The sequence below is a fragment of the Pogona vitticeps genome, chromosome 4, assembly GCF_051106095.1.
Source record: "Pogona vitticeps strain Pit_001003342236 chromosome 4, PviZW2.1, whole genome shotgun sequence".
Lineage (NCBI taxonomy): Eukaryota > Metazoa > Chordata > Lepidosauria > Squamata > Agamidae > Pogona > Pogona vitticeps.
Window position 1 is genome coordinate 95,870,002 of NC_135786.1, and position 22,787 is coordinate 95,892,788.

Consider the following 22,787-nt stretch of genomic DNA (forward strand, 5'->3'; position numbering starts at 1 on the left):
ACCCTGGGACTGTGCAGCTTGCCCGGGGCCACACAGGCTGGCTCTACTCACAGGAAGTACACTGGGGAATTGAACTCTCAGTCTCTGGCTGTGCACCCAGATACCTAAACCACTGCATTATCCAGTCACCTGTTAAACATAAAGACTAGATTTAAGGAAGACAAATCTCCAGTCACCCAGCTGCATTGCAATATCAAAAAACGCCCAATCATTTTGGTAGTTCTTGTGCATTGAACAGGTACACAAGCAACTTCCTGCTTGAGGGATTGCTCATTCAGAATGCCCAAAACCATAGTAAAAATAGTCAATAAAAACCACAGAGAGGGAAAGAGAAAAGCTGGCCTTTGAGTGTCTGTTCTGCTCCTTGGCTCCATAATAGCTCATCAGCCTGGACAAGCTGCTTGGATCTGATTCTCAGCAGATGAAGGTACTTCTGAGCTAGCAGGGGACTAATCCTTTCTGCAAACACTAGGAAACCTATTCCATCAGCCCCATCCCAGTTTTTACACATGTGAGGGAAAAGAGGCAGCAACCTTGTCTCTTTTGAAAGGGATTTACATTTTTATACATTCTCAGCCAAAAATATAGCTTTCCCACTAGATTTACTATGAGAGGAATTTAGAAGAACAGAAAATGTGTCTTGTTATTATTGCTTGACATCCACAGGGTCTTTTCCAGCTCTGCAACTCTAAGATGATGATGATGATGATCTCTCCTATTTTCTAGTTTCCAAGATACTGTGTCTGTCAAAGAGGCATTGCATGGTTTTCAACAAGAGAGGATGATATATGGAAAGTTTGCAAGTCAGTAATTATTCAGGGGGCATAGAACAGTGTCTTTCTATCTACTATTGGATTGGTTAATTGTTTAAAATTGCCTTGCAGTCTTTCAGAGCCTTCAAGGATCTTCATGTTCACAAAACAGCTGAAAAACTCAGGACAAGGCCGTATAGTCCTCAAAACAATACAAATGCAGGAACAGATGGCAACTTTATTGGACCATTAAGTAACTAGAACAAAAAATAAAGTGAGCTTTCAATAATAATTCATCCTCTTCTGGCTGTACACCAAGTTCTTGTGGGTAGCTCCAAAATTACATGTTTATTTTAAAGTCCCAAAAGTTTCATGGCTGCTGTTGGGGGCCAAGTGTAGCTTCTTAGATGAAAAAAGCATGAGGAAAACTGGGCAGACCTCCTTTTGTTTAACTACAAATGCTGATACAATATAGTCATGCCCAGTCAGGGCTGTTTGGAGCCCCCGATGCCCATAAACCACTGCTGAATTTCAGGATTCCAGGAACACTACTCAGATAGGAAACAAGGTGTGCACAGCCTCTGGACCTTGCAGTAAAGGCACATTGCAGCTCTCTCTCATTCTTCAAATTCAGCTGGGATGTCGTGCTGGGAACTGCAGGGATTATTGTCTCTGATGAGTTCAGGAGGGCAATGAGCCCCACTTGCACTGAAATTGTCCATCTTGAGCTTATCATACTGCCATTGTTTTACTGGCTCACCTGTTTCTTCAACACATGAACTGACTACAAGTGAAAAACGCATTGAACATCATTTTGTGTGGCCCTTCCTCCCACCACTGACAAGTAGGGATATGGTAGCGAAGGGCTAGCTACTATTCTTTAATATATTTTAAATAGTCATTAAGAATCACAAGATTAATGTAGTTGCCTCTCTGGAAGGTATTATCCATCTGTTAGGAACCAGGAAAGAGACCCTGTGGAGTCCAGGAACTTCATCCCGACATTCAAGCAAAAATGTCCTAAGAAGGAGCAGGGGTCACGGTGCTTATTGACAGCAGGCAAGCATCTAGATTCTCTCCCCCCCCTTCATTTCTGGTTGGGCTGAGCTATGAAGGAAGGCAAGAGAGAGAGAGACAGAAGAAGGCAACTCCGTAATGTAGAGTATTTCACTTTCGCTGCGAAGGTTCTTTGTGACTTGGGCCAAGGCCGTGTTGCCATTTGTAGACAGAAGCTTACAAAGCAAGGCCTTATGGATGCCAAACATAGCCATAATCACAAAGGCTGTAAGAAACCATGGCTGAAATTCAGTGATAAGTTGCAACTAGAGTAGGCCTATAGGATCAGTCAGGATTTGATGAGACAATTCCTCCCTAAGTTTCATTGATTCAAGTAGGCCTACTCTAGTCGAAATGTACTACTGGCCTTCAGCCCATGTATACAACACACACAGCCAAACAGGAAACAAGTTTGCGGAAAGAATATCACACAGTTCAGCATTGTCATCCAGACCTTCCTTTATGTTTCAGGAACAAAAGTTCTTGTCATTTCTATTTAAAATCTTAGTCTTCTAGTTAAGAATATATTTCAAAGTATGTCAAAAACTTTGTTAGTCAGGCAAACGAATATTCCATTGTGCACTTTACATTAATATCTTTATGGATTTTAAAGAGACTTGGCCATATGCAGTTGAACACTTTTGTGGAAATCTTACCCCCACCTTTAAGCCTCTTTTTTAATTTTTATTTTTCTGAGATGTCACACATTAAATTAAATCCAAGTGTTAACCCATTCATTTACTTTCCGAAAGAAAACTTAAAATATTTTATATTCTTTTTTTAAAAAAGAGTTTTTTTACAGCATCCTTATAAAGGGCAAGGTATAGACAGGTAGTGATGCTAGTAACTTCTGATTAGAGGGGAAATATAGCCATATCCCACCTAGACAGAAAACAGGTACATATATACTTTCAAGGATCTTAAATTTCATTACTTTTCCCTTCATATGCATGGCCTTTTGTCTTCAACCATGGAAGATCAGAGCTGTAGGTAAAATCTACAACAGAACACAACTGCAGAGTTAAGATGCCATTGAATCAGTGTTTTTCACAATTAAAATAATGGTCATATACGCTGGCTGGATAGCTCAGTGAGTAAGGTTTTTGACTGTGGAGCCCGAGGTCAGTGCCCACTGTGCATCCCAGAAGCCAACCGGTGTGGCCTTTGGCAAGCTACATGGTCCTAGGTTGCCCCCAAAAGAAAGGAATGATAAACTGCTCTAAGTACACTGTAACTAGAAAACCGTGGAAAGGATTATCATTAGTCAGAACGGACTTGATAGCACACAATTATATTTAATGTTGGCTGGTTAGGTTACCACTTCATAAGCAAGAAGGAAACTCATTACCAATAGACAGGACAAATGAGCACACATGTGCATAAAAACTTTACAGTATGTGCTAATTTAAATGTATACATACAAATTTAGAAGTAGTTACTATTATTTAAACAGAGTGGGTGACTTGCATGATTGCTCCACTATATGCTGACAGGCAACATTTAGGCTCCTACTCACTCTTGTTATAGCTGTTCAAATTTAAACCTGATTTTGACTGGACAGTCCTAAAAATATATAACTGTTTTCTGACAGCCTTTCAAAGAGAAGATTGTCCTCTAAAAAGTAGGAGACATGCTTATATGCTACGTTTAATGTTTCAGCATATTGCAGAGTGTGTTGTAGCCTACATACATTCATGTTCCTAAAGCAAAATTATTTTGCAACAACAATTAAGTTTTCTCTCTTGACATCTTGATATTTTGGGTTACACTAGATCCCCTATCTAGAAGCAGTGTACTCATAAGAGGGGGAAAAACTGTTTCTATCTTCTAACACAAGCTTCCATCAATTCTTATTTTATTTCTCAGAACCATAACAAGGTTTAGTTTATTACTCAGAACCATAGCAAAGGATAGCAGGAGCCTAGATGTTTTCCATCAATAGAGTGGACTGAGCAATCACCCAAGTCACTTGTTCTGTTTAAATAAAAGGAAATATTTCTAAATTTGTATTTGTAATTAACTTGTAATTTACTGGGAGACAGAACAGCCTTGTTTGCACATCTGATGTCTCAGACACACAGCATTGAAAGATTTATGTGCCTGGAAGGCTAATGTGATATAATAAGAGGAAATACACATTTACCTTCATGTACAATCATGACTGCTTGCTGTGCTTTGCTATGATTACTTTTAAAATAGCCTGTTTTTTTTTTATTAACCTAGAGAAAGTTTCAGAAAAAGGAGGCAGTGTGGACAAAAAGGTCGAAGAAGAAGAAGAGATGAGCCAAAGCATGACTCCTGAGCTTGAAAAAGGAGGCGACAATACTGACAGCCAGAGGAAGGAGGACGGTAAAGAAAACAAATGTAAACACAAAAGAAAAAAAGAGTGCGACAAGCAGGGGAAACCTGAGACAGAGGCAAAAGACAAAGATGAAATTCCTAGTAAGAGTGAGAAGCGGAGTAATCGTGACTCATTTTGTGTTATACATTTGAACTTTAATGTGCTTATTCATTGCAAGTCTATTTGCCTCTATATGTATGATATTGATACAGGTGGGTATAGCAAGGTAGAATTAATCATCGAAGAGGCAATGCCAAGGCAACAAATGGCCCGTGTGCTGGTATTATTTTCTAGGGATTTCTGTCAGTTGCCCATTTAGTCTTCATGCCTATGCGTGAGACTACATTTTAAGAAACACACAATGTTCTTAGTGGGTGCTCCGTGATGTGCCTGAGAGTTAATTTGGGCAGTTATCAATGTGACAACCCCAGACCTACTGGGATATGCCACAGTTTCATTAAGCTGCCACCAACCATTCCCTGTAAGGAGTCACACAGACCAGGAATGGATTTTTAACAAATAAAAGAACAAGGTTTATTTAAATAACACACAGGGAAAAATAAAATGATCAAGTGAATAAGATACAGTAACGTGGCTTAGTCTCAATCATACATACACCAGTTTGGTTCACACAGAACACCTTTAAATAAAGCACAGACCCTGAACCTATCAGTTCTGGCTAACCATACAGACACCTGAACCTATCAGGTTGGTACTGACTGACACACAGTAGTACCCTGTCTGACACACAGACTCCCACACCAGCTTCTTCTCTCAGCTCTCCTCCAGCTTCTTCTTACTTCTCCACACAAACTCCACATATATATACAGTACAGCCCCTCCTCCTGATGTCCCGCCTTCCACTCCCCATAGGATGGAACTTTCCCTCCAACCCATGACAGACAGGTAACATCAGTGCTGTATGTAACAGGCAGATCTGAGGAATAATGTTTTTCCTGGCATGTATCACCTCAAACTACACGTACACAGGAGCGTCTCGTACTTCAATGACAATCTACCCATGTTTGTAGTTAGTTCTGTATACTTAGTTTTTTTTTTAAGGATAAAAGTTAAGCATACCATTTGCCAGAGCTCATAAATGTTCTTTTAGATACAGTGCCAAGGTCTCCAAAAGTAGTCACTGGTACAGTTACATTCTTTGTCTAGAATCCTGTTAATGTTTTATCATGGTCAGAATTGAAATTGAGGAAGCCACTGACCTAATTGATGAGGCGTTGTTCACATGTTGGTTGTGTGCCTGGCTACCTGTAGTAAAAAGCAGCAGGATTCTGACCTTTAACAGTGATGTTTAGTTTCCATTTTCTCAAAAAGTAGTAAAGTACTTGCTTTTACTTTTAATTGTTAAAATCACAGTGCAACAAGATCCTTGCCTGTGATATAAAACACATTCCCTCTGTATACTTGTTCTTGTTCTTCATAGTCTCTGTGATTCACACACAGGGGATCTACTGCATCTGCACAAAATACTCTCAGAAACATTCCAGAAGTTTCCCTTTGCCAATATATTCTTCTACCCAGTGGCCACTACTCCTTGCTTCCCTTCTAACCACCACTAGAGCAGCTTCTTGGGAATCTCTGGAGCTTTATTTGTTGAGTATAAATGACTGTATATAGTTTTCTTTTCCATCTTAATTACTTACCTCCTCTTCATAGTTGATCGTTTTTTTTTCCAGGCATCTAAAAATAAAACACGATTATTTATTGTTCTAAATGTCTGGGTTTATGGCCCCTAAGGGCCCATTCAAACAGGGCTTATCTTTTGGTGATGAGGTACCACTTACTGATGGTCATGTTAGGTGCCTATACTGCCTGGGTGAAGGTTATCAAACCCAGAACCAAAATTTCACAAAGGTGGCATTAAAAACAGACAGTCTCATCACAAAACCTTTTCTGTAGGAACATTTGTTGAAGGGCCATAGATTCAATTTTGAAGGAGCACACTTAAAGTTTGTAAAACCCCACTGGGGAAAAAAATCTAACAGTGGAAGCTGCTCACGCAGAGCAGCAAGAATCCATGAAATCTAGGGATATGATCACACAAGACAGATGTTCGCTAGTTATACCTCTGTTAGATTGTTGTGGAAATGTCCAGTCACACGATGTACATCCCTTATTGAATCATTCACCTGGCCAGTGGTCTGACTGCAGTTTATTTTCCCCTCGTCAAGGGGCTTCTGTAATTTTACTCCAATAGTGTTTCAATATATTCCTTAGCAGTATGGCATGTGTGTACAACCCTATTGATTCTTTTCCAAAGCCAAGTCACCAGAGAAGGCAGTTGCTATTACAGCCACGCGACTGTAAGAGCAACTGCTTTTTTTATTATTCTTTCACGGCTGGTATGTTGATACCTAGGTAAACTTATGTCAACTGCCAGGTATGCCAGGGCATTGGTAGGTGTTGCCTCACTTCACCTACTGTCTGGCAAGTGACACAGTCCTGGATGGGGGTGCTGGGGCCGTTGAGTGCAAGGCAGTTCTTCCAGAGGCGCTGGTGCAACAGAGGAAATGTTACCAAACAGGAACAGCTTACCTGACATAGTGACGTATTGTTATTAAAAGAATAAATAAATAAAGTAAGGTGCTGCAGTGCCCCAGAAAACAAGAGAGAAAATAAATCAGTGCCATGGTGTAGCCAGACATAACAATTCAAAGAGGAGAAAGTGCATCAGTAATGTTAAAACACTTTGGAATGTTCATCCAGGTATATATACCAAGCAACTGTGATCCATTGCAGCAAAGGTATGGAAAGGGGAACATTTCTAAGAGACCAGAATCAGCTCAGACCAAAAGAAACTCTAACCTTTCTGAGTAGGTACCAAGCAAAGACATACAGTACCTAAGTTGCAACAGGTTACATTGAAATCGCTGGAACCATCAATATCAAAAAAGAGAAAGAAATTCTCAGAATGGGATCGCTCCAAGTCTAAGATTTTTTTTCAAAAGGATAAAAAACCATTACCATCAGTAGGAGTTCATCCTTCAACACCAGTGACTACCTCTGAATCCAGAGATATTGTGATGATAGTTTGTCTGGGCTCACTGCCCATGTGGTCCCTTAGGCCAGTGGTCCTCAACCTTGGGCCTCCAGATGTTCTTGGACTTCAACTCCCAGAAATCCTGGCCAGCAGAGGTGGTGGTGAAAGCTTCTAACAGTTGTATTATTATTTTGCCCTGCCACCTTATTATGCAGGTGCTGACTGGTGTGTTACAGTGCTGCACTTCAATGAGAAATGAGCTCAAGAAATGTACCAAAGCCAGTATGAACATATGTCAAGATCGAGGTCTCCTTTGGTGCTCTCAAGCCACAAATCATCAGCATCGAAGACAATAATTGATACTGGAACACAGATCTAGGTCTCCTTCAGTATTGTTCAGCCACAAACTGTTTACACCGAAGCCTTTGACACCAAGAGGCTCACTGATACCAGAAGGCAGTTGTAGGCAAACAATGCTTAGACAGAGTCAATTCCATTCATTGACACAGGGAGCAGATTCACACTACAAACAAACAAAAAAAGAGTTTATGTTGAAAAGAATCTCCAGGATAACATATGACTGTGGAAATAGAAAAACATTTTCAACATCAAACACCTTCCTCAGTACCAAAGAAGGACCATATTGATCAATTTGAAAATGACACAAAAAGAAACATGTAGCAGTAAAGATCCGGGTTAAAAACTGGCAACACTGAGCTTGAGAGAGAGCAAGCAGCACTGAAATCAATAAGTCTTTTGAATCTAAGGAGAAGCCAATTGGGAAGCTTGCAGATCAGTAAGAGATGATACTACAAAGTGAACCAGAGAGCTCTAACACAGAAGTCGAACAGGACTCTTCACCTGCACAATGGGGGCAGTGCACTAATTTCCCAATCCCTCCTTATTCACTTTATTCACGCAAAAGAAACTACAGTATCTGGACACCTAGCTTCACTGTGGTGATTTTGTGTACAAGCCACAATGCAATTTTTCCCTGTGTTCTGGCTCCTGTATAGACCCTCTACAGTTATAGCAGAGTTTCCTCTTGAGGCAACTGTTTTTGTTTGAGATAAACACTGATGGGGGAGTGAAAGATGGTGTGCCTCTCCCCCTCCCACTTATGTGTGGAATACACATACTTTGTAAATACCTGAAAAGGACTTAAGAGTTCCTGGTTCCTAGAATTTCTGAGCTGTCTTCAGATAGATGGCCATGACCGAGCCTTTAAAAAAACAACACAGCATTCACAACAAATATAAATATTAGGTTCAATAACCCAGTCCCAAACTCCTTCTGTGTACTCAAATATTTAAGTCATGAGAATCTACACTGCGTTTTCTGATGTGAGGTATTTTCAAAGGCAAGCAAACATCATCTGGAAGTTGCTTATGGACTGCTCGTGCTCCAAATCAAATAACCTTCATTTATTTACTGAAAGGTCATCTGTCACTTGTGCTGTATCTTCACTTTTAAAAATGCACTATGAGATGAAATATGTGACTCTGGGGGTGTCCAATAGTCCCTCTTTTTCCCTTAGGTCTTCATTTCAAAGGGCACTTTTTTGTTAGAGTGAAAGAGATATGGGCACTTCTAGCCGAGGTCCCATCATTGAAACAGGTCACACCCAAGCTGAGTTGGCTGCTCCCTAATAACTTATCTGAGGCTGAAAAAATTGGTAAACAACCTTTGGGGAAATCTCCCACCTACAAATCTTGAGGTAATTTGGATAAACACAAGTCCATAGGCTCTGATTTACATCTTCTCAAATGCCCAAGGGGGGATCCTTTACTTCAAAAGCTGTTTCTTTGGCCCAGAAATAAGTAAAATAAAGTGATCACTATGGTGGTGTTTGAAATGGCAGTCTTAACTGCACCTTTGTCTGGTCAGCCTGTATTAGTTGTGGCCTTGATCTGTCCTGCTGCACAAGGGTGATTTTTCTCCCACTAAGACAAAAAGATAATTCTGTTATTTCAAATGGTGATGTTTTCATGTTGTTCCCTTTCTTTGAGGCGGGTGGGAATTACGCATCTGGACAGATGGCTCATATTCATGCCAGATTCCATTATCTCTCCAGAAGGAGACCTGCTCCTGCAGTCTTTAAAGCAGAGGTGATGAACTTTTAGCTATCCAGATGTTTTATGCTTCAATTCCCAGATGTCACAGCCAAAGACAGTCTGAGGTTCCCCACCACTGCTCTCAAGGTTGGCACAGCAGACAGCCATTTTCAGGTGCCCTGTGCAAGAGCAGCCTTTGCATGGTGAGGCTCAGGTAGCAAAACATCTTGGGGTGGCTCTGGATGCAGCTGGGTCCTGATGTATTACACCATTCCCATCAGTTTCTATAAAGATGCCTGCAGCTTTCATACTTTTCCAGCTTAGAGCAATGCAAAATGTTTATTCAGTTCAGGGGGTTGCTAGTGCTAATTCATAGTACTGTACTTTGTCATTGACTCTTACCTCTAACATTGCAGCTGGTTGTGATGTCCGGAAGCTGTGGCTGCACAACTCAGCTCTACTGTTCTTTTGTTTTTAAACATTCCCTTTATGTTTCAAGCAAACCTATACTTTGAAACGGAGCCGGCTGGCCTGGTCCCAGGGGTGTGCGTTCAAAATCTGGTGAAGATCTTCCCCAGTTCCTCTAAGCCAGCAGTGGATGGTATGAACATTACTTTCTACGAGGGTCAAATCACTGCTTTCCTTGGCCACAACGGAGCTGGAAAGACAACCACAATGTAAGTCAGTAGCATGGCTGCCTTTCATTTTTTTAAAAAATCCTTTTGCATAAGTTTCCTTCCTTTTTTGTTTACCTTTAGTGCCATCTATTTCATCTCTCTCTTGAGTGATCCCTTAATTCACACTGATCAATGTTTCTTCCCCCATGAGAAGGGTCCAGACAGGTCATCGAATCTCTCCGATTTTGTTCTCCTTTCAATTAATGACACTCTCCTTCCTGCCCCCTTTCCCACCTTTTCCTGTGACCATCATTCAGTGGGCTGTGGTGGCTTTCTTTCTTTCTCTTGGTTAAATAAAGTGGCATGGCATTACAGAAATATAGTTACCTGACATGGTATACGTAATACCACCATTTTATTCCGTTTACCTAAAACAGAGCTGCATCATTAGGAGAATATATTTTAAAATATTTAAAACAGTAGAGTAGATGAAAATAGGGGGTGGGGGTCTCCCTCATCCCTTTTAATGCACCAACCCACCAAATTCATCACAGGGTTTTCACCTCAGATAACACTGCTCACAGCTCTATTTGAATGCAAACTAGCTATCCACACAGGCTACAGAATGGGATAGTTAGGAGTGGTCCAAACCTCCCCCCAAAAAATCTTGTTAGCCCTAGATCTTTGCCAGAATGGAGCAAGATGGCTCTAAAAAAGGGATAGGATGACTCACTCTAAGTCAAAAAATGTGGATTTGAACTGAACAGCACCAAAAGCAACCCAGATAGTGAGCTATATGCCCATCTGGACATGACCCGAGTTTCATCTAGAAGAAGCAGTAAACAACATTTGCCTGTGTGAGCCTGCAAAGCATTTGGCACCTAGTCTGCTGAGCATATTTCTGACCCAGAGAAGATTTCAAAGGAAAATGATGCATGATGTGGATGAGCATTTCCATCCAAACAAATCATTTCAGCAATATTCCTCCAGAGGATAAAAGGCTGCGAGACAAACCCAGTGTTAAACACGACAAAAGTAGACTAATTAAAATCAATAGCATGGTTGTTCTGGGTTTTTCAGGCTCTTTGGCCGTGTTCTGAAGGTTGTTCTTCCTGACGTTTCGCCAGTCTCTGTGGCTGGCATCTTCAGAGGACAGCAACCTGTACTCTGGTGAGTACAGGTTGCTGTCCTCTGAAGATGCCGGCCACAGAGACTGGCGAAATGTCAGGAAGAACAACCTTCAGAACATGGCCAAAGAGCCCGAAAAACCCAGAACAACCATTAGATCCCGGCCATGAAAGCCTTCGCAAAAATCAATAGCACTTTTGTACATTATGACTAAAATTCCGATTTGTTCTGGTGGATCTACTCTAGTTGAGAATAACACTGGCTATAGCCCATGACGGCTTCTGTAACTTCCAGAAACCCCCAGCCTGTATGCCAAAAATATAATTGTCCCAAGTTCTTCTATGTGCACATGTATGATTAAAATGGGCCTATGTGTTTTGAGTTACATGTTTTGTTCATTGGAACAAGTGAAGTTTAAGATCAAGTCGGAAAATTCTAAAAATGCAGGTACGTAACTGCTTGGTTCCCCTATAGAGGATTGCTCTCAATCACCCTAACTCCTGTGATTTATAGTCACTCTCCTCACAATAGCTCAGCTTGTGGAAGAGAGAAAGGAAAAAAAGGAAAAAGAACACAATTGTTTCAAAGGAGGCAAGGCCTTGGGAGAGGGAAATGCCTGCCTCGTATAGTGGAAGTAGTAAGAGAAACAAAAGCAGATGTCTCTGGGCAGAGCAGCCTTTTCCTCGGGTCAGGATCCTCAGTGAGAATGAGGGGGAGGATCTTTTGTCTGGAGGAGCTTAAAAAGCAATGAAGTCAGCAAAGCTGATATGTTCCTTGCCCCCCCCCCCGTGAGAGAGTTCCAGGTGCCTTGTTTCTCAGGGATCTAGACAAACAAACAATCCCTTGGCTTTTCAGTTCCCATTGCCCCGAGGTTTCTTCCTGAGTAGCTCCCCTAAGCTGTGCCCAGGTCAACATTTCAAAATCTGGAGGTGCTGCAAATCTCCTACCTCCGCAAGAGACCTCAAAGCTCACTGGGACTCAACCACTCCCACCACAGGGCGTCTGCTGTTACAGCATCCTTGTGAGGTAGCCACACAGCCTCTGCTTAAAAAACATCTAAGGCGACAGTCTGTTCCACGCTCAAAATCTCAGGAGCAACTAAAAACAAATAAGCGGCGTTGTTGGTGTCCCAGCTACAGAGATGTGTTTGCATGGGCAGAAGAAGGATGCAAAATGAACACACAAGGCCTGAGTTCCCAAGGAAGAAAGAAACTGAAACTGCATTTTGAAAATGAGTGTCATTTATTTTTTAATCGCTCCCCACACCTATCCCTGTACAGTGGGGTCTCTACTTAACAACGTCCCTACTTAAGAACAATCCAACTTAAGAACAGCTCCATTTGCTAAATTTTGCTTCTACTTGAGAACAGAAATCCAAGATAAGAACAGGAAAAAAAAACTTTCCTGCTCTTTTTGTAACCTTAGGTCATCTTAGGTTAAAAAATTTTTTTCCCCTAGTGGTAGAGTACGTATTAACCAGCTTTGCATTAGTTCCTATGGGAACTAATGCTTCAATGTACGAACGCACCTCTACATAACAAAAAAACAGCCAGAACGGATTAATTGGTTTTCAGTCCATTCCTATGGGAAATTTTGCTTCAACTTAAGAACGTTTCAACTTAAGAACACCATTCCAAAACGGATTAAGTTCTTAAGTAGAGGTTCCACTGTATTTCAATTGCGTATTAGATGTTCTTCTAGGTCAGACCTGGGCAAAGTGCCGCCCGAGGGCCACATACGGCCCGCAAGCCGCTCCTGTCTGGCCCGTGGACAGTTTTAAACATCAAAACCATTTATAGCTTTTTGTTTAAAGTTGATCAGTTGCTTATCTCTAACATACCGCAAAAAAACTCTTTCGTATTTGTGAAGATTAACAAGTTTACAATAAAAACAATCATAACAATACTGTTTCATTTTATTTTTAAGTAAAGTTGGTTCGGCCCCTGAACACAATTCAGATTTTTCATGTGCCCCCCCCCCCATAGAAATGAATTGCCTACTCCTGTTCTAGGTCCTTTCTCCAGTCCCTTCAAATCTCGTGGAAAATTTTTAAAAAATCTTCACTCTGCGCGTACATCCTTTCTCTTTCAGGATCACTTTAATAAAGTAGTTCAGTAGAACGAAAAATAACATTCAATAAATTCCTCTCAGCCCACCCTCCTTTGTAAGCCTCTCCAAAGGTTTGTCTGTTTCTTCCTTGACTTGGCCCATCAATCAGCACCTCAGGAGACGAAGTCCCACCAAGCTGCTTTTTTAAAGCTGGCCTCAGATTTGCATTTCCATTCTTCCAAGGGCCTCCGCAGATCTCAAGCTCCATCTAGTGACTCTCTAAGATCTTATTATTTCAATCATGGTTGTGTAATCATTTAATTAATATTTAATTATTAATCATTATATATTATATTTAGATTTATAATATATAGTCTAATTTTAACATAGATAAGTGCCCTACAGGCCCTGTTTTTATATGTTTTAATGTCTTTTTAATGCTTGTATGTTTTTAAAACCGTTCTTGATGTCTGTTTTTATTATGTTTAATAGTTATTTTAATGGTTTGTGTATTCAGTTTTAATTTTCCTTGTTTTAACGATGTGTGAACCACCTGAGTCTCTTCTGCTAGAGAAAGGTGGGGAAAAGTGCAAAAATTAGAAAACAATAAATAAAATATTGCCTGTGTCAGTGATGAAAAGTATATGTTTCTCATTATGCTTGGCCAGGTCTATCCTCACAGGGTTGTTTCCCCCTACATCTGGAACAATATTGGTTGGTGGGCAGGATATCCAGACTCACATGGACTCAATCCGGCAGAATTTAGGCATGTGCCCCCAGTACAACATCTTATTTAATCAGTAAGTCCTTTCAGAAACTTGTTTTAAAATAAGGAATTTCCTAGCCAAAAGTTTATGATTGTTCCATCTGTTCCATGACGGATCGACACTACTTTTCTTCAGCTCCTAGAATCCATGACCATTGGGCCAGTTAGTCCAACAACTATTGTGTGAGGAGTTAGCAAACTGCTTCAAACTCCTTTCTGATATCATATTTAAAGGATTAGTGGATGGTCTTCACTCTGTCTCATTTACCTGGAATCAACGTAAAGTGATCAGTGATAATGAATGAAAAATGGCTGAGTCAAAAATGCAAATAACTTTCTCATATTCTGAGTCAGATTTTTTGATAATGATAATAATAATAATTGCCTGCTGTCAAGTTTATTCTGATTTAGAACAGGCTTTTCCAGGATTGTCTAGTTATAGAGTACTGAAAAGTGGTTTGCCAATCCTTTCTTCTGTGAGTACTATTGAATTATGCTGCCTAGCCAAGGCTACACAGACTGGTTTTTCTCCTAGGATGTAGAGTGGAGAATTGAACTCTCAAACTCTGGCTCTGCATCCAGATACCTAACTCATGGTTGTGCCATTTTGAGAGGTGGAAAGATCTGGCATATGGGGAAAAAAAAATTGCAGCATAATGGCCAGCAGAAGGAAGCTTTGAATTTAGTGTGTTTAAGCTGTGCTTCTAGGAACCCTTCCCTGAACATCTCATAATCTTGAAGTGTCTTCACTAGAGATGGGGACAACTCACCATTTTGGCCAGTCATCCCGCTTCGTGAGTCGTCAAAAGTTGACGACTCACGAAGCATGAAGTTGCCCCCATGAAGCAACAAATAACAAAGTTATTTGTTGCTTCATGGGGGGTTATTTAAAAAAAACCACCACCACCCGCTGCCAACCATCAGGGCTGTGCCAGAGCTCCCCCTCGACAACCCCACCCCCACCATACCCCCTTACTATAATTGCTGCTGCCACCACCAAGGTCTCCATCTGGCCTCCACAGCCACTGCGTGTAAAAAGGGAGACTGGCTGCCCTTTGCAAAGATGACAGCTGCAGCTTCCTTACCTTAAATGAAGCCACAGCCGCCATCTTTGCAAAGGGCAGCTAGTCTCCCTTTTTACATGCCGTCGCTGGCGGTGGCAGCAGCAATTACAGTAAGGGGGTGGGGTGGGGCTAAGGTAGGGAGAGGAAGGGGGTGGAGTGGTAGGCTGTGGGAGTCGGTGGCTGCCTATCAGCCCACCAATTAGTTGATTGGCGGCCGGTAGGCAGAATGTTTTGTTTTTTAAAAAGTTTACGAAGACGAATAAAAACGGGAAAATAAAATTTGAAGAATACAAATCAACGAATATTTAACGAATTGGCTATTTTCATTGAAAAAAACCAATCAGTTTTTATATTTGTCCCCGTCTCTAGTCTTCACACTTAAGGCAGCTGAGTGCTTAGAGAGATTCTTCATTTCTGATAGTGTGCACACATTTACTTTTACTCCATGATATCTGGGAAGTGTCATGGAACAGGTTTTGCAGATTTTTGAAAGTGAGAAAGCCTATGTTTCAAAGGCTGAATGAGGGGAATAGATATAGATATAGACACACACATACAGACAGATAGACAGAGAGAAAGAAGAGTAAGGATCCCTTTTTAAAGCACAGCTTAAGTAGTGGGGCTGGGGTGAGGAGCAATCTTTCTCTTTCTGCGTTTTATTTTGGCCAACTAAAACAAGACTATTTTTTTCATAGCCTTACTGTTGCAGAACACATCTGGTTTTATGGACAGCTGAAAGGAAGATCCCGAGATGAGGCAGAATTAGAAACTGAGATGATGTTAGAAGACATAGGCCTCCCACATAAGAGGAATGAAGAGGCTCAGAATTTGTCAGGTACCCAAAGGTTTGCTACCATGGATCTTTGTGCATTTTTAAAAAAGCTTTTAATATTTTAGTATCTGTTACTTCCTCTGAGGGCAAAATTAGATGTTCTAATACATGTTTGGCACCACATGTATTGAAAACACCAGGTTAAAAACCAAATGGTACCTCTCAATGATTTTTTTAAAAATCATCAAATAAGATCATTGACCATTGAACACTCTTCAGTGCTATCGTTTATCTGTCACGTGAGGAAGCTATATTTCTTTGTTTGATACAGAATTATCTGTATATTTCCATATGTCTGTTAGTTCTAAGACTGGAAAATATCTGACAATCAAACTATTCAAGCCACTTGACTGAAACTGGAATCATGGCCAGCCACACCCGTCTGCAGAGTGAGGAGGCTCTGCCTCAAACAGCAGATTAGACAAATAAATAAACAGTAGATAAATAGGTACCACCACGGTGGGAAGGTAATGCCGTTCCGTGTCTAGTCACGCTGGCCACAAAACCACGGAAACTATCTACGGACAAAACTCTGGCTCTACGGCTTGGAGACGGGGATGAGCACCGTGCCCTAGAGTCGGACACAACTGGACTAAATGTCAAGGGGAACCTTTACCTTGATGCATTGATGAAGTAGATCTGGCCCTCAAAAAACCTATCACATAAAATTTCTGTTAAATTTAAAAAGCAATTTGATGATATCTTGGCCTACCACATGCTTCAGAGAAGCAACCTGTATTCCTATCAAGGTTGTATTCCGGGGGTGGGGGGGAAGCACTCATGCTTTTCAATTTTGTTCCTGCTTCCTTTATTTAGGCGGCATGCAGCGGAAGCTGTCTGTTGCCATTGCCTTTGTGGGTGATGCAAAAGTAGTTGTCTTGGATGAGCCTACTTCTGGAGTTGATCCGTATTCTAGACGATCTATTTGGGACCTTCTGCTCAAGTATCGTTCAGGTAATGCAGCTTCAGAAAGGCTATCATGATTTTTTCTAAAGCACACTGTTCGATAGCCCATGAGTTTCAGATGAAGTGGACTGTGGTCAGTCCCTTCATCTCCAAACTTAAAATTATGCCTTTGACAAGACCTTCCTGCTAAAATGAAGAAAGGACAAAGATTGACAGCCTCTGGATTTAACATTGTTACATGCATGCAACCACATCTACTGTCTAAATCCATTGGCTTCAATGGATTAATTGTTGACTAAGTAGGGGTGACAGGATTAGATATATTTTTCCACCTGAGAGAGACTACCTGCCCTGTCTCAACCTCTCCGCTTTACATAGCTTGACCCCTTTTACTGGCTTTCAAGCCATTGCATGGTAAATCTCCTAAGGTTAAGTGATGGCTAATTATATGATAGATTCACTAGAGGCAGGCAGGTGAATTCCAAAGCACTTAAGTAGTTCCTTGCAACTTTCATCTAGTACATTTGGCATTCCTAACCTGATATCCTTTGGCTGTACAAATTACAACTCCCATCATCCTCAGGCCAGTAGCCTGCTTGGCTGGAGATGATGGGACTTCTAGAGTGAAGAGCTTGGAAGGCATCAAATTGGAGAAGAGTGAAGTGAACAAGAGGCTAGTCTTTCTATTTGAATTAATAAAAGTAGATTAATTTGCAACCAGGTCTGTTTTTAAAATAACATTTTGGTAGTCCTACCATTGGTGTCTGTTATTCACAGAGTTGTTCTAAGCCAGAAGCAAATTAATGCCACATGACAGCCACAGACCCCACTTCATTTAGTGCTATATTATCATACCTGTGCCTTTTCCTGAATTATACATATATAATTTTGTTGGTGTCCAAGTATCTACAATGAGTTTGCACTCATGTTTTTATGATTTTTTTTCCAATAAAAGTTCTGTTAGAACAGTTAGCTGTTGTTTATTTGAAGTATTGAGGGTGGGGGTGGAAAGTTCTAAAGAACCAGGTGAGATAATGCTGAGAAGATTTTGGCACAGATTGAAATCTGTTTATGCTGAGTTGGTGGTAAGAAGCAGCCACCAGCTACATTCCTTTTGTCACTCAGAAACAGGCCTAATATAAAAGGCCATATTGGAATCCATATCTCATTATATGTCCTGTTGTCACCTTTTATGTGTTTGGTTAGTTTTAAGTCAGGCATCAAAGCCATGAGCCAGATATAGCTTTGAGGGGATCTCTGTCCAGTCCACCACCTTCTTCCTGATGCAGGTGGAAAAAGCTTTTAATTCTTATCAGCCGCACAGCAGAGATAAGAGTCATCTCCTGTGGAAAAGTTTTCATCCCCAATCAGCTGCTGGTTTGGAAACTGTGTAGTGCAGAAAAGTGGGAAACTGTCTATAGGGAAACAGAGAGATCACATTTCCCATAGTCTATGTACCACGTTTCTGTGTGTTGTGTATGTGTGAATGAATGAATGGGGTGAACACAATGTGCTCATCTTTATGTCTATCAAAACAAGCAGACCAAGGGGCATGTGCCAGGAGCAGGCAGGATGTCTGACTTTGTCACTGTCCACTGCTGGCATTTAGCCCTTAACATGCCTGGAGACAATATTGCCTTTGGACCCAAACAACAACAACAACAACAACAACAACAACAACAACCTATTGACCCCCGATTTAGGTCTTGTATACCCCTTTCTGGCTAGCCTAAAGTTCTCCCTAAGATTTGCAAAACCACAGATTGGAGATCTGCCGTAGGCCAGGCTCTTTTCAAGAGGCAGCTACATATAGTGAAAGTCTTCCAATAAAATTTATATTATGTATTTCACAAACAGCATCCTCACAGCCTTCTGGTCTATATTAGAGTGATGGCTACCTTTTTTCCTCACATTTTTCCCTTCCTTTCAGGTAGGACCATTATTCTGTCTACTCACCATATGGATGAGGCGGACATCCTTGGAGACCGGGTTGCTATCATCTCCCAAGGAAAGCTGCTCTGCTCAGGAACTCCTGTTTTCCTAAAGAACTCTTTTGGGTCAGGTTTTTATCTCACCTTGGTCCGCAAGATGAAAAACATCCAGACTGTTGAAGGCAAGGAAGGTGTAAGTTTTTGGTCCCGTGTTGCACATATAGTCTACAAGTATCATTCACCTCTAGAACACTAATGCAAACATAAAGTGCTGTGAGTGACCCCATTTTTGTATAACATAAGAGAAACAGTTGTGTGATCCATGAGCAAAGTCCAAAATGAAGAACCCCTAAAAAGTCATAAGGATGCCAAATTCTGAGTCCTCCAGAAGTCTTCATCTGACAGGGCATTGTAAAGCATCAGATAGAGGGAGAAGCAGAAAAGTGCAAAAAATAATCATGGCTTGATGTTGAAAGTACAGGATCTAGAGTGAAACTAAAGGTGCAGAATAGAGACTGCAAGCTTAAAGAACCGTCTGAGGCAAGATGACACCACAATTCACTTCAGAGGATATAGAGTCATTTGTCTTTCTCTGTTTCTGTAAACAAAAGAATACTTTTTAATGCATATTTTTCTTAAAATCTAGTAGCATTTGGAACATTCAGGGGTGGGTAACTGACAAATTATTTTCCCCTGCCTTTTCAAAGCAAGTTCTCTTTATGTTCCTCCCTCTAGAAGAGATCACAACAAGGTTTCCCTGTCTGTAATGTCTAAACGGGGATGAGCACCGCCCCCGAGAGTCGGACATGACTGGACTAAAATGTCAAGGGGAGCCTTTACCTTTACCTAATGTCTACTACTGTTATACCACAGGGATTGCCTATTGACCTGTAATTGAAAACTGTCTGCCCCACAGTGCTACCCACAATATCTTGAAATGCAGAGGTTGCACAAACACACCTGTTCTTCCTCATACTACTTATTTTTCTTTGGAAGGTTTGAAACTCACTTTTCCAGCATGGTATATAAGATAACTTAATACTGTGTGTGACTTCTGATACGAAGTCTTAAAATGGAAAAAAACAATGTTATCAAGTACAGGCGTATAAATTTGCTTGCCCCCCACCCCTGCATAAAAAAGCCCCTGTCAAGTCCTAGAAATTCTGCAGAAATCAAGCAGCTGTGAGGATAAGCTGATAAATTCTTCAAGGAACTTTGAAGAGAACTCTTCTTTATTTCTTTGGAAAAGTCTGCTCAAACAATAGCGTCAGATGAAATTCTAGCACAACACTTAACCAGTATTAGGAAGACGCAGGGAAGTGATAATATTCTTTATCTGGTTTTAGACCTCCTGCAGCCTGGGATCCAAATGTTCTTGTTCCTGCTCCTCCTGCTGTGCACCTGTAGACAAGGCAGAAACCCTTGAGCAGGAACTGGATGGTGAGAAAAGGGGTTGTTCCCATTGTTTATTGTACAAGATGGTTGGGTCATTTGCTTTAATAGCCCATAGGTCTACCAGTGGCTAATCAGCTAGTAATAGCCGTGTGAACAGAACTTCAGAGAGGTAGACATCAGGGAAGGAGTGCTGATCTATGGTCAAGCTCTGTATTACAGGTAATCCATCATCAAGGGTTGGAATCATCATTGTGACCTGTGACTGAGGCAGTTTTTCTGTGAGAGTTCAAGCTTACAAAGGAAGAATGGGTTTATAGCCTGAGGACCAGTCATAAAACAAGACAGGCTCATTTGCAAATTACTGATAATAAGAGAAGCTCCTCCTTTCACATTCTTGCATGGTCCTCTTTAGAAATTACTTCTTCTAATGGTAATATATAACTGGGCACTTAGTACCCTTTGAGAGCCTCAGGCCTGCCATTCTCAGACCTGGGATGCTAGGTTAATACTTACTTTGAAGCAGCAGGGACGATCTTCTGCTTTGATATATTATGGCAACAGGAATACAAACAGGTCCCAAGAATGATGTTTACCCATATCATTCTTAGGGCCTGTTTGTATTCCTGTTGCCATAATCCTAACATTTTGAGCAAATTATGGATGAAGAGCTTAAGCTTTATTGGAATTAATACAACTGGGATCAGTAAACTGGTTCTTCTCCTTCATCCTCTGAATGGGTCATCAGGAGGAGGAGGAGGTCTTACCAAGGGCAGTGAAGGGGCAAGCAAGTGGGCAAAGAATGAAAGCATCCCTCAACCAGGGCTGGCCCAAGAAACGTGGCTGAGTGAGGCAGGGGTGGCAGTCCTTCCCCCCACCCCCATAGTCATTCATGATCAGTGGTGGGATGATAGTTTCATCCACAGCACTCAGTGATAGCATATGAACTTGGGTTGTGTATGACAGCCTTGCTGGCATACCTAGCTCTGTCTACCAACACCCCTGTGCCATTTTATGCCCCCAGTATCTGCCTTCTCAGACAGCTGTCTTTTTTTACAAGTCATTTTCTTACCTACTTGACCGTCTGCCTCTTTGCTGCCGTAGCCAGTGCTCCCTCCCTCTCTGTCTCCAAGGAAGGAAGGAAGGGGGACCTCTCTGGGGGCTGAGTCACTGAGGTGGAAGTAGCAGGCCAGCTTTTGAGCAGTAGTAGCAACATCTTTCTGACTCTACACTCTGTGAGGAATCCAGGGTGACCACCACATCATGTGTACATTTACCTAGTATGGATCTTGCTGGGATTCAGGTTGCAGTCCCACGGCATTTGATTATTTTAAAGCACTGGTAATGAGACAACATCTTTAATCTTCTTGGTGGCAATGTATCTGTGAAGATTCTCAGTCATCTAGGTGAGCATATCTGGAAGTCGAGTCGTGGCAACTGGACTTCTTTCTTGTTAGGTTGAAAGGTTCTGCTACTCATCCAAGTAGTTTCTTCAGTCTGAGTAGAGTTGGTAGGAGACCCCTGATCTATCCTCCACATTGGTTTCTCTTCCCCCTTGGTCTGAATAAGCTTGTTAGATGGACAAAGGCCTGGGGGTGAGTGAAAATCCCACTTCTGCAGTCCTTCTCCACACATTGTCATGAGTCATTAACAGAGTTGTTAACAGGAGAAGTGAAACCAACATGGAGAATATATCAGGGATCTCCTACCAACTCTCCTCAGACTGAAGAAGCTACTTGGGTGAGTAGCGAAACATTTCAACCTAATAAGAAAGAAGTCCAGTTGTCATGACTCAACTTCCAGACTACTTGATGGCAGCAAGCTAGCTTTGAGGGCACAAGCCAGTCTTCTTAAGTTGTTTTCTCCAACCCTTTGCTGCCATCTCTTAGTGTCTGCTCTCTGAGGGGACCATCACATGTTGTCCAATGCTAGGGCTGGGCTGGTTCACTGTAAACATGCAGGAGACTGAGGTTCAGCTAGTAGAAAGAGAATGGCTATTCTATCCTATTTTCATGTTAATGTCAGCCGTAATATCCATACTATGTGTACAACTGCAAATAATGCTTTGCCTCTTCACAGGTGATGTGAATGAAATCAACGAACTGATCCACCATCATGTTCCAGAAGCACAGTTAATTGAAAGTATTGGTCAAGAGCTTATCTATCTTCTGCCCAATAAGAATTTTAAGCAACGAGCCTATGCCAGCCTCTTCAGAGAATTAGAGGAAACTCTGGCTGACTTGGGACTCAGCAGTTTTGGAATTTCAGACACACCACTTGAAGAGGTTGCTGATCTTCACACTCACCCTCTCCCATCCTGCTCCCCTTACTGCCTTTAATAAATTTAAGTTAATATTTATGCCCAAATGGCTTAAAAACATTTTATTAATAACAAGCTCCTATTTGGCTTATTAAAGGAAATAAATTATGAATAGATTTAGGAGAATAAGGAGTAGCACCTTATTGATTGGTTGACTGATTAATTGATTGATTGCACTTTTATGCTATCTTTCGTCCAGTAGAGGGAATTCAAGGCAGCTGTCCTATTGTGAATGATTATGTAATTATAAGTGTTAGCATCTTGTCTACTAATATATTAAACAGCAAGAGACAGACTGGTTACCATAATCCTTTCTCTTCACTTTCCCCCTTTCCTCTTTTTCCTCCATGGGAAGTTCAATTTTGAAGTATGGTTAGCTGAAAATAAGCCAAAGAATCAGTTTTGTTAATTTATACTGGACTAGGACAATAGAAAGATGGTGAACAATGCCTCCAATTTTTTTCCTTCTAATGTATCTTTCTTGTAGGTTTTCTTGAAGGTTACAGCCGAGGCTGATTCTGAGACACAAAATGCAGGTATACACCCTACAATCCATTGCTGTGGGCCAAACTAAAAATTTG

The 22,787-nt window shown here is 41.2% G+C and overlaps 1 protein-coding gene and 1 long non-coding RNA gene across 2 annotated transcripts in view; one reads left to right on the plus strand and one right to left on the minus strand.

The window, feature by feature from the left end:
* ABCA4 (ATP binding cassette subfamily A member 4) overlaps nt 1–22,787 on the plus strand; it is a 140,153-nt gene that overhangs the window by 80,674 nt on the left and 36,692 nt on the right. The window contains exons 19-27 of the mRNA XM_072997977.2: nt 4,032–4,250; nt 9,701–9,878; nt 13,664–13,795; nt 15,521–15,660; nt 16,474–16,611; nt 18,494–18,687; nt 19,841–19,934; nt 21,966–22,171; nt 22,694–22,742. Coding sequence (XP_072854078.2) covers nt 4,032–4,250; nt 9,701–9,878; nt 13,664–13,795; nt 15,521–15,660; nt 16,474–16,611; nt 18,494–18,687; nt 19,841–19,934; nt 21,966–22,171; nt 22,694–22,742 — 1,350 coding nt within the window. The remainder of the gene's footprint in view (nt 1–4,031; nt 4,251–9,700; nt 9,879–13,663; nt 13,796–15,520; nt 15,661–16,473; nt 16,612–18,493; nt 18,688–19,840; nt 19,935–21,965; nt 22,172–22,693; nt 22,743–22,787) is intronic.
* Nucleotides 7,578–9,738, minus strand: LOC144588646 (uncharacterized). The gene is made up of 3 exons (XR_013544289.1): nt 9,604–9,738; nt 8,298–8,369; nt 7,578–7,670 (listed from the first exon to the last, which is right to left on the minus strand). It is a non-coding gene; the product is annotated as an uncharacterized LOC144588646 (long non-coding RNA).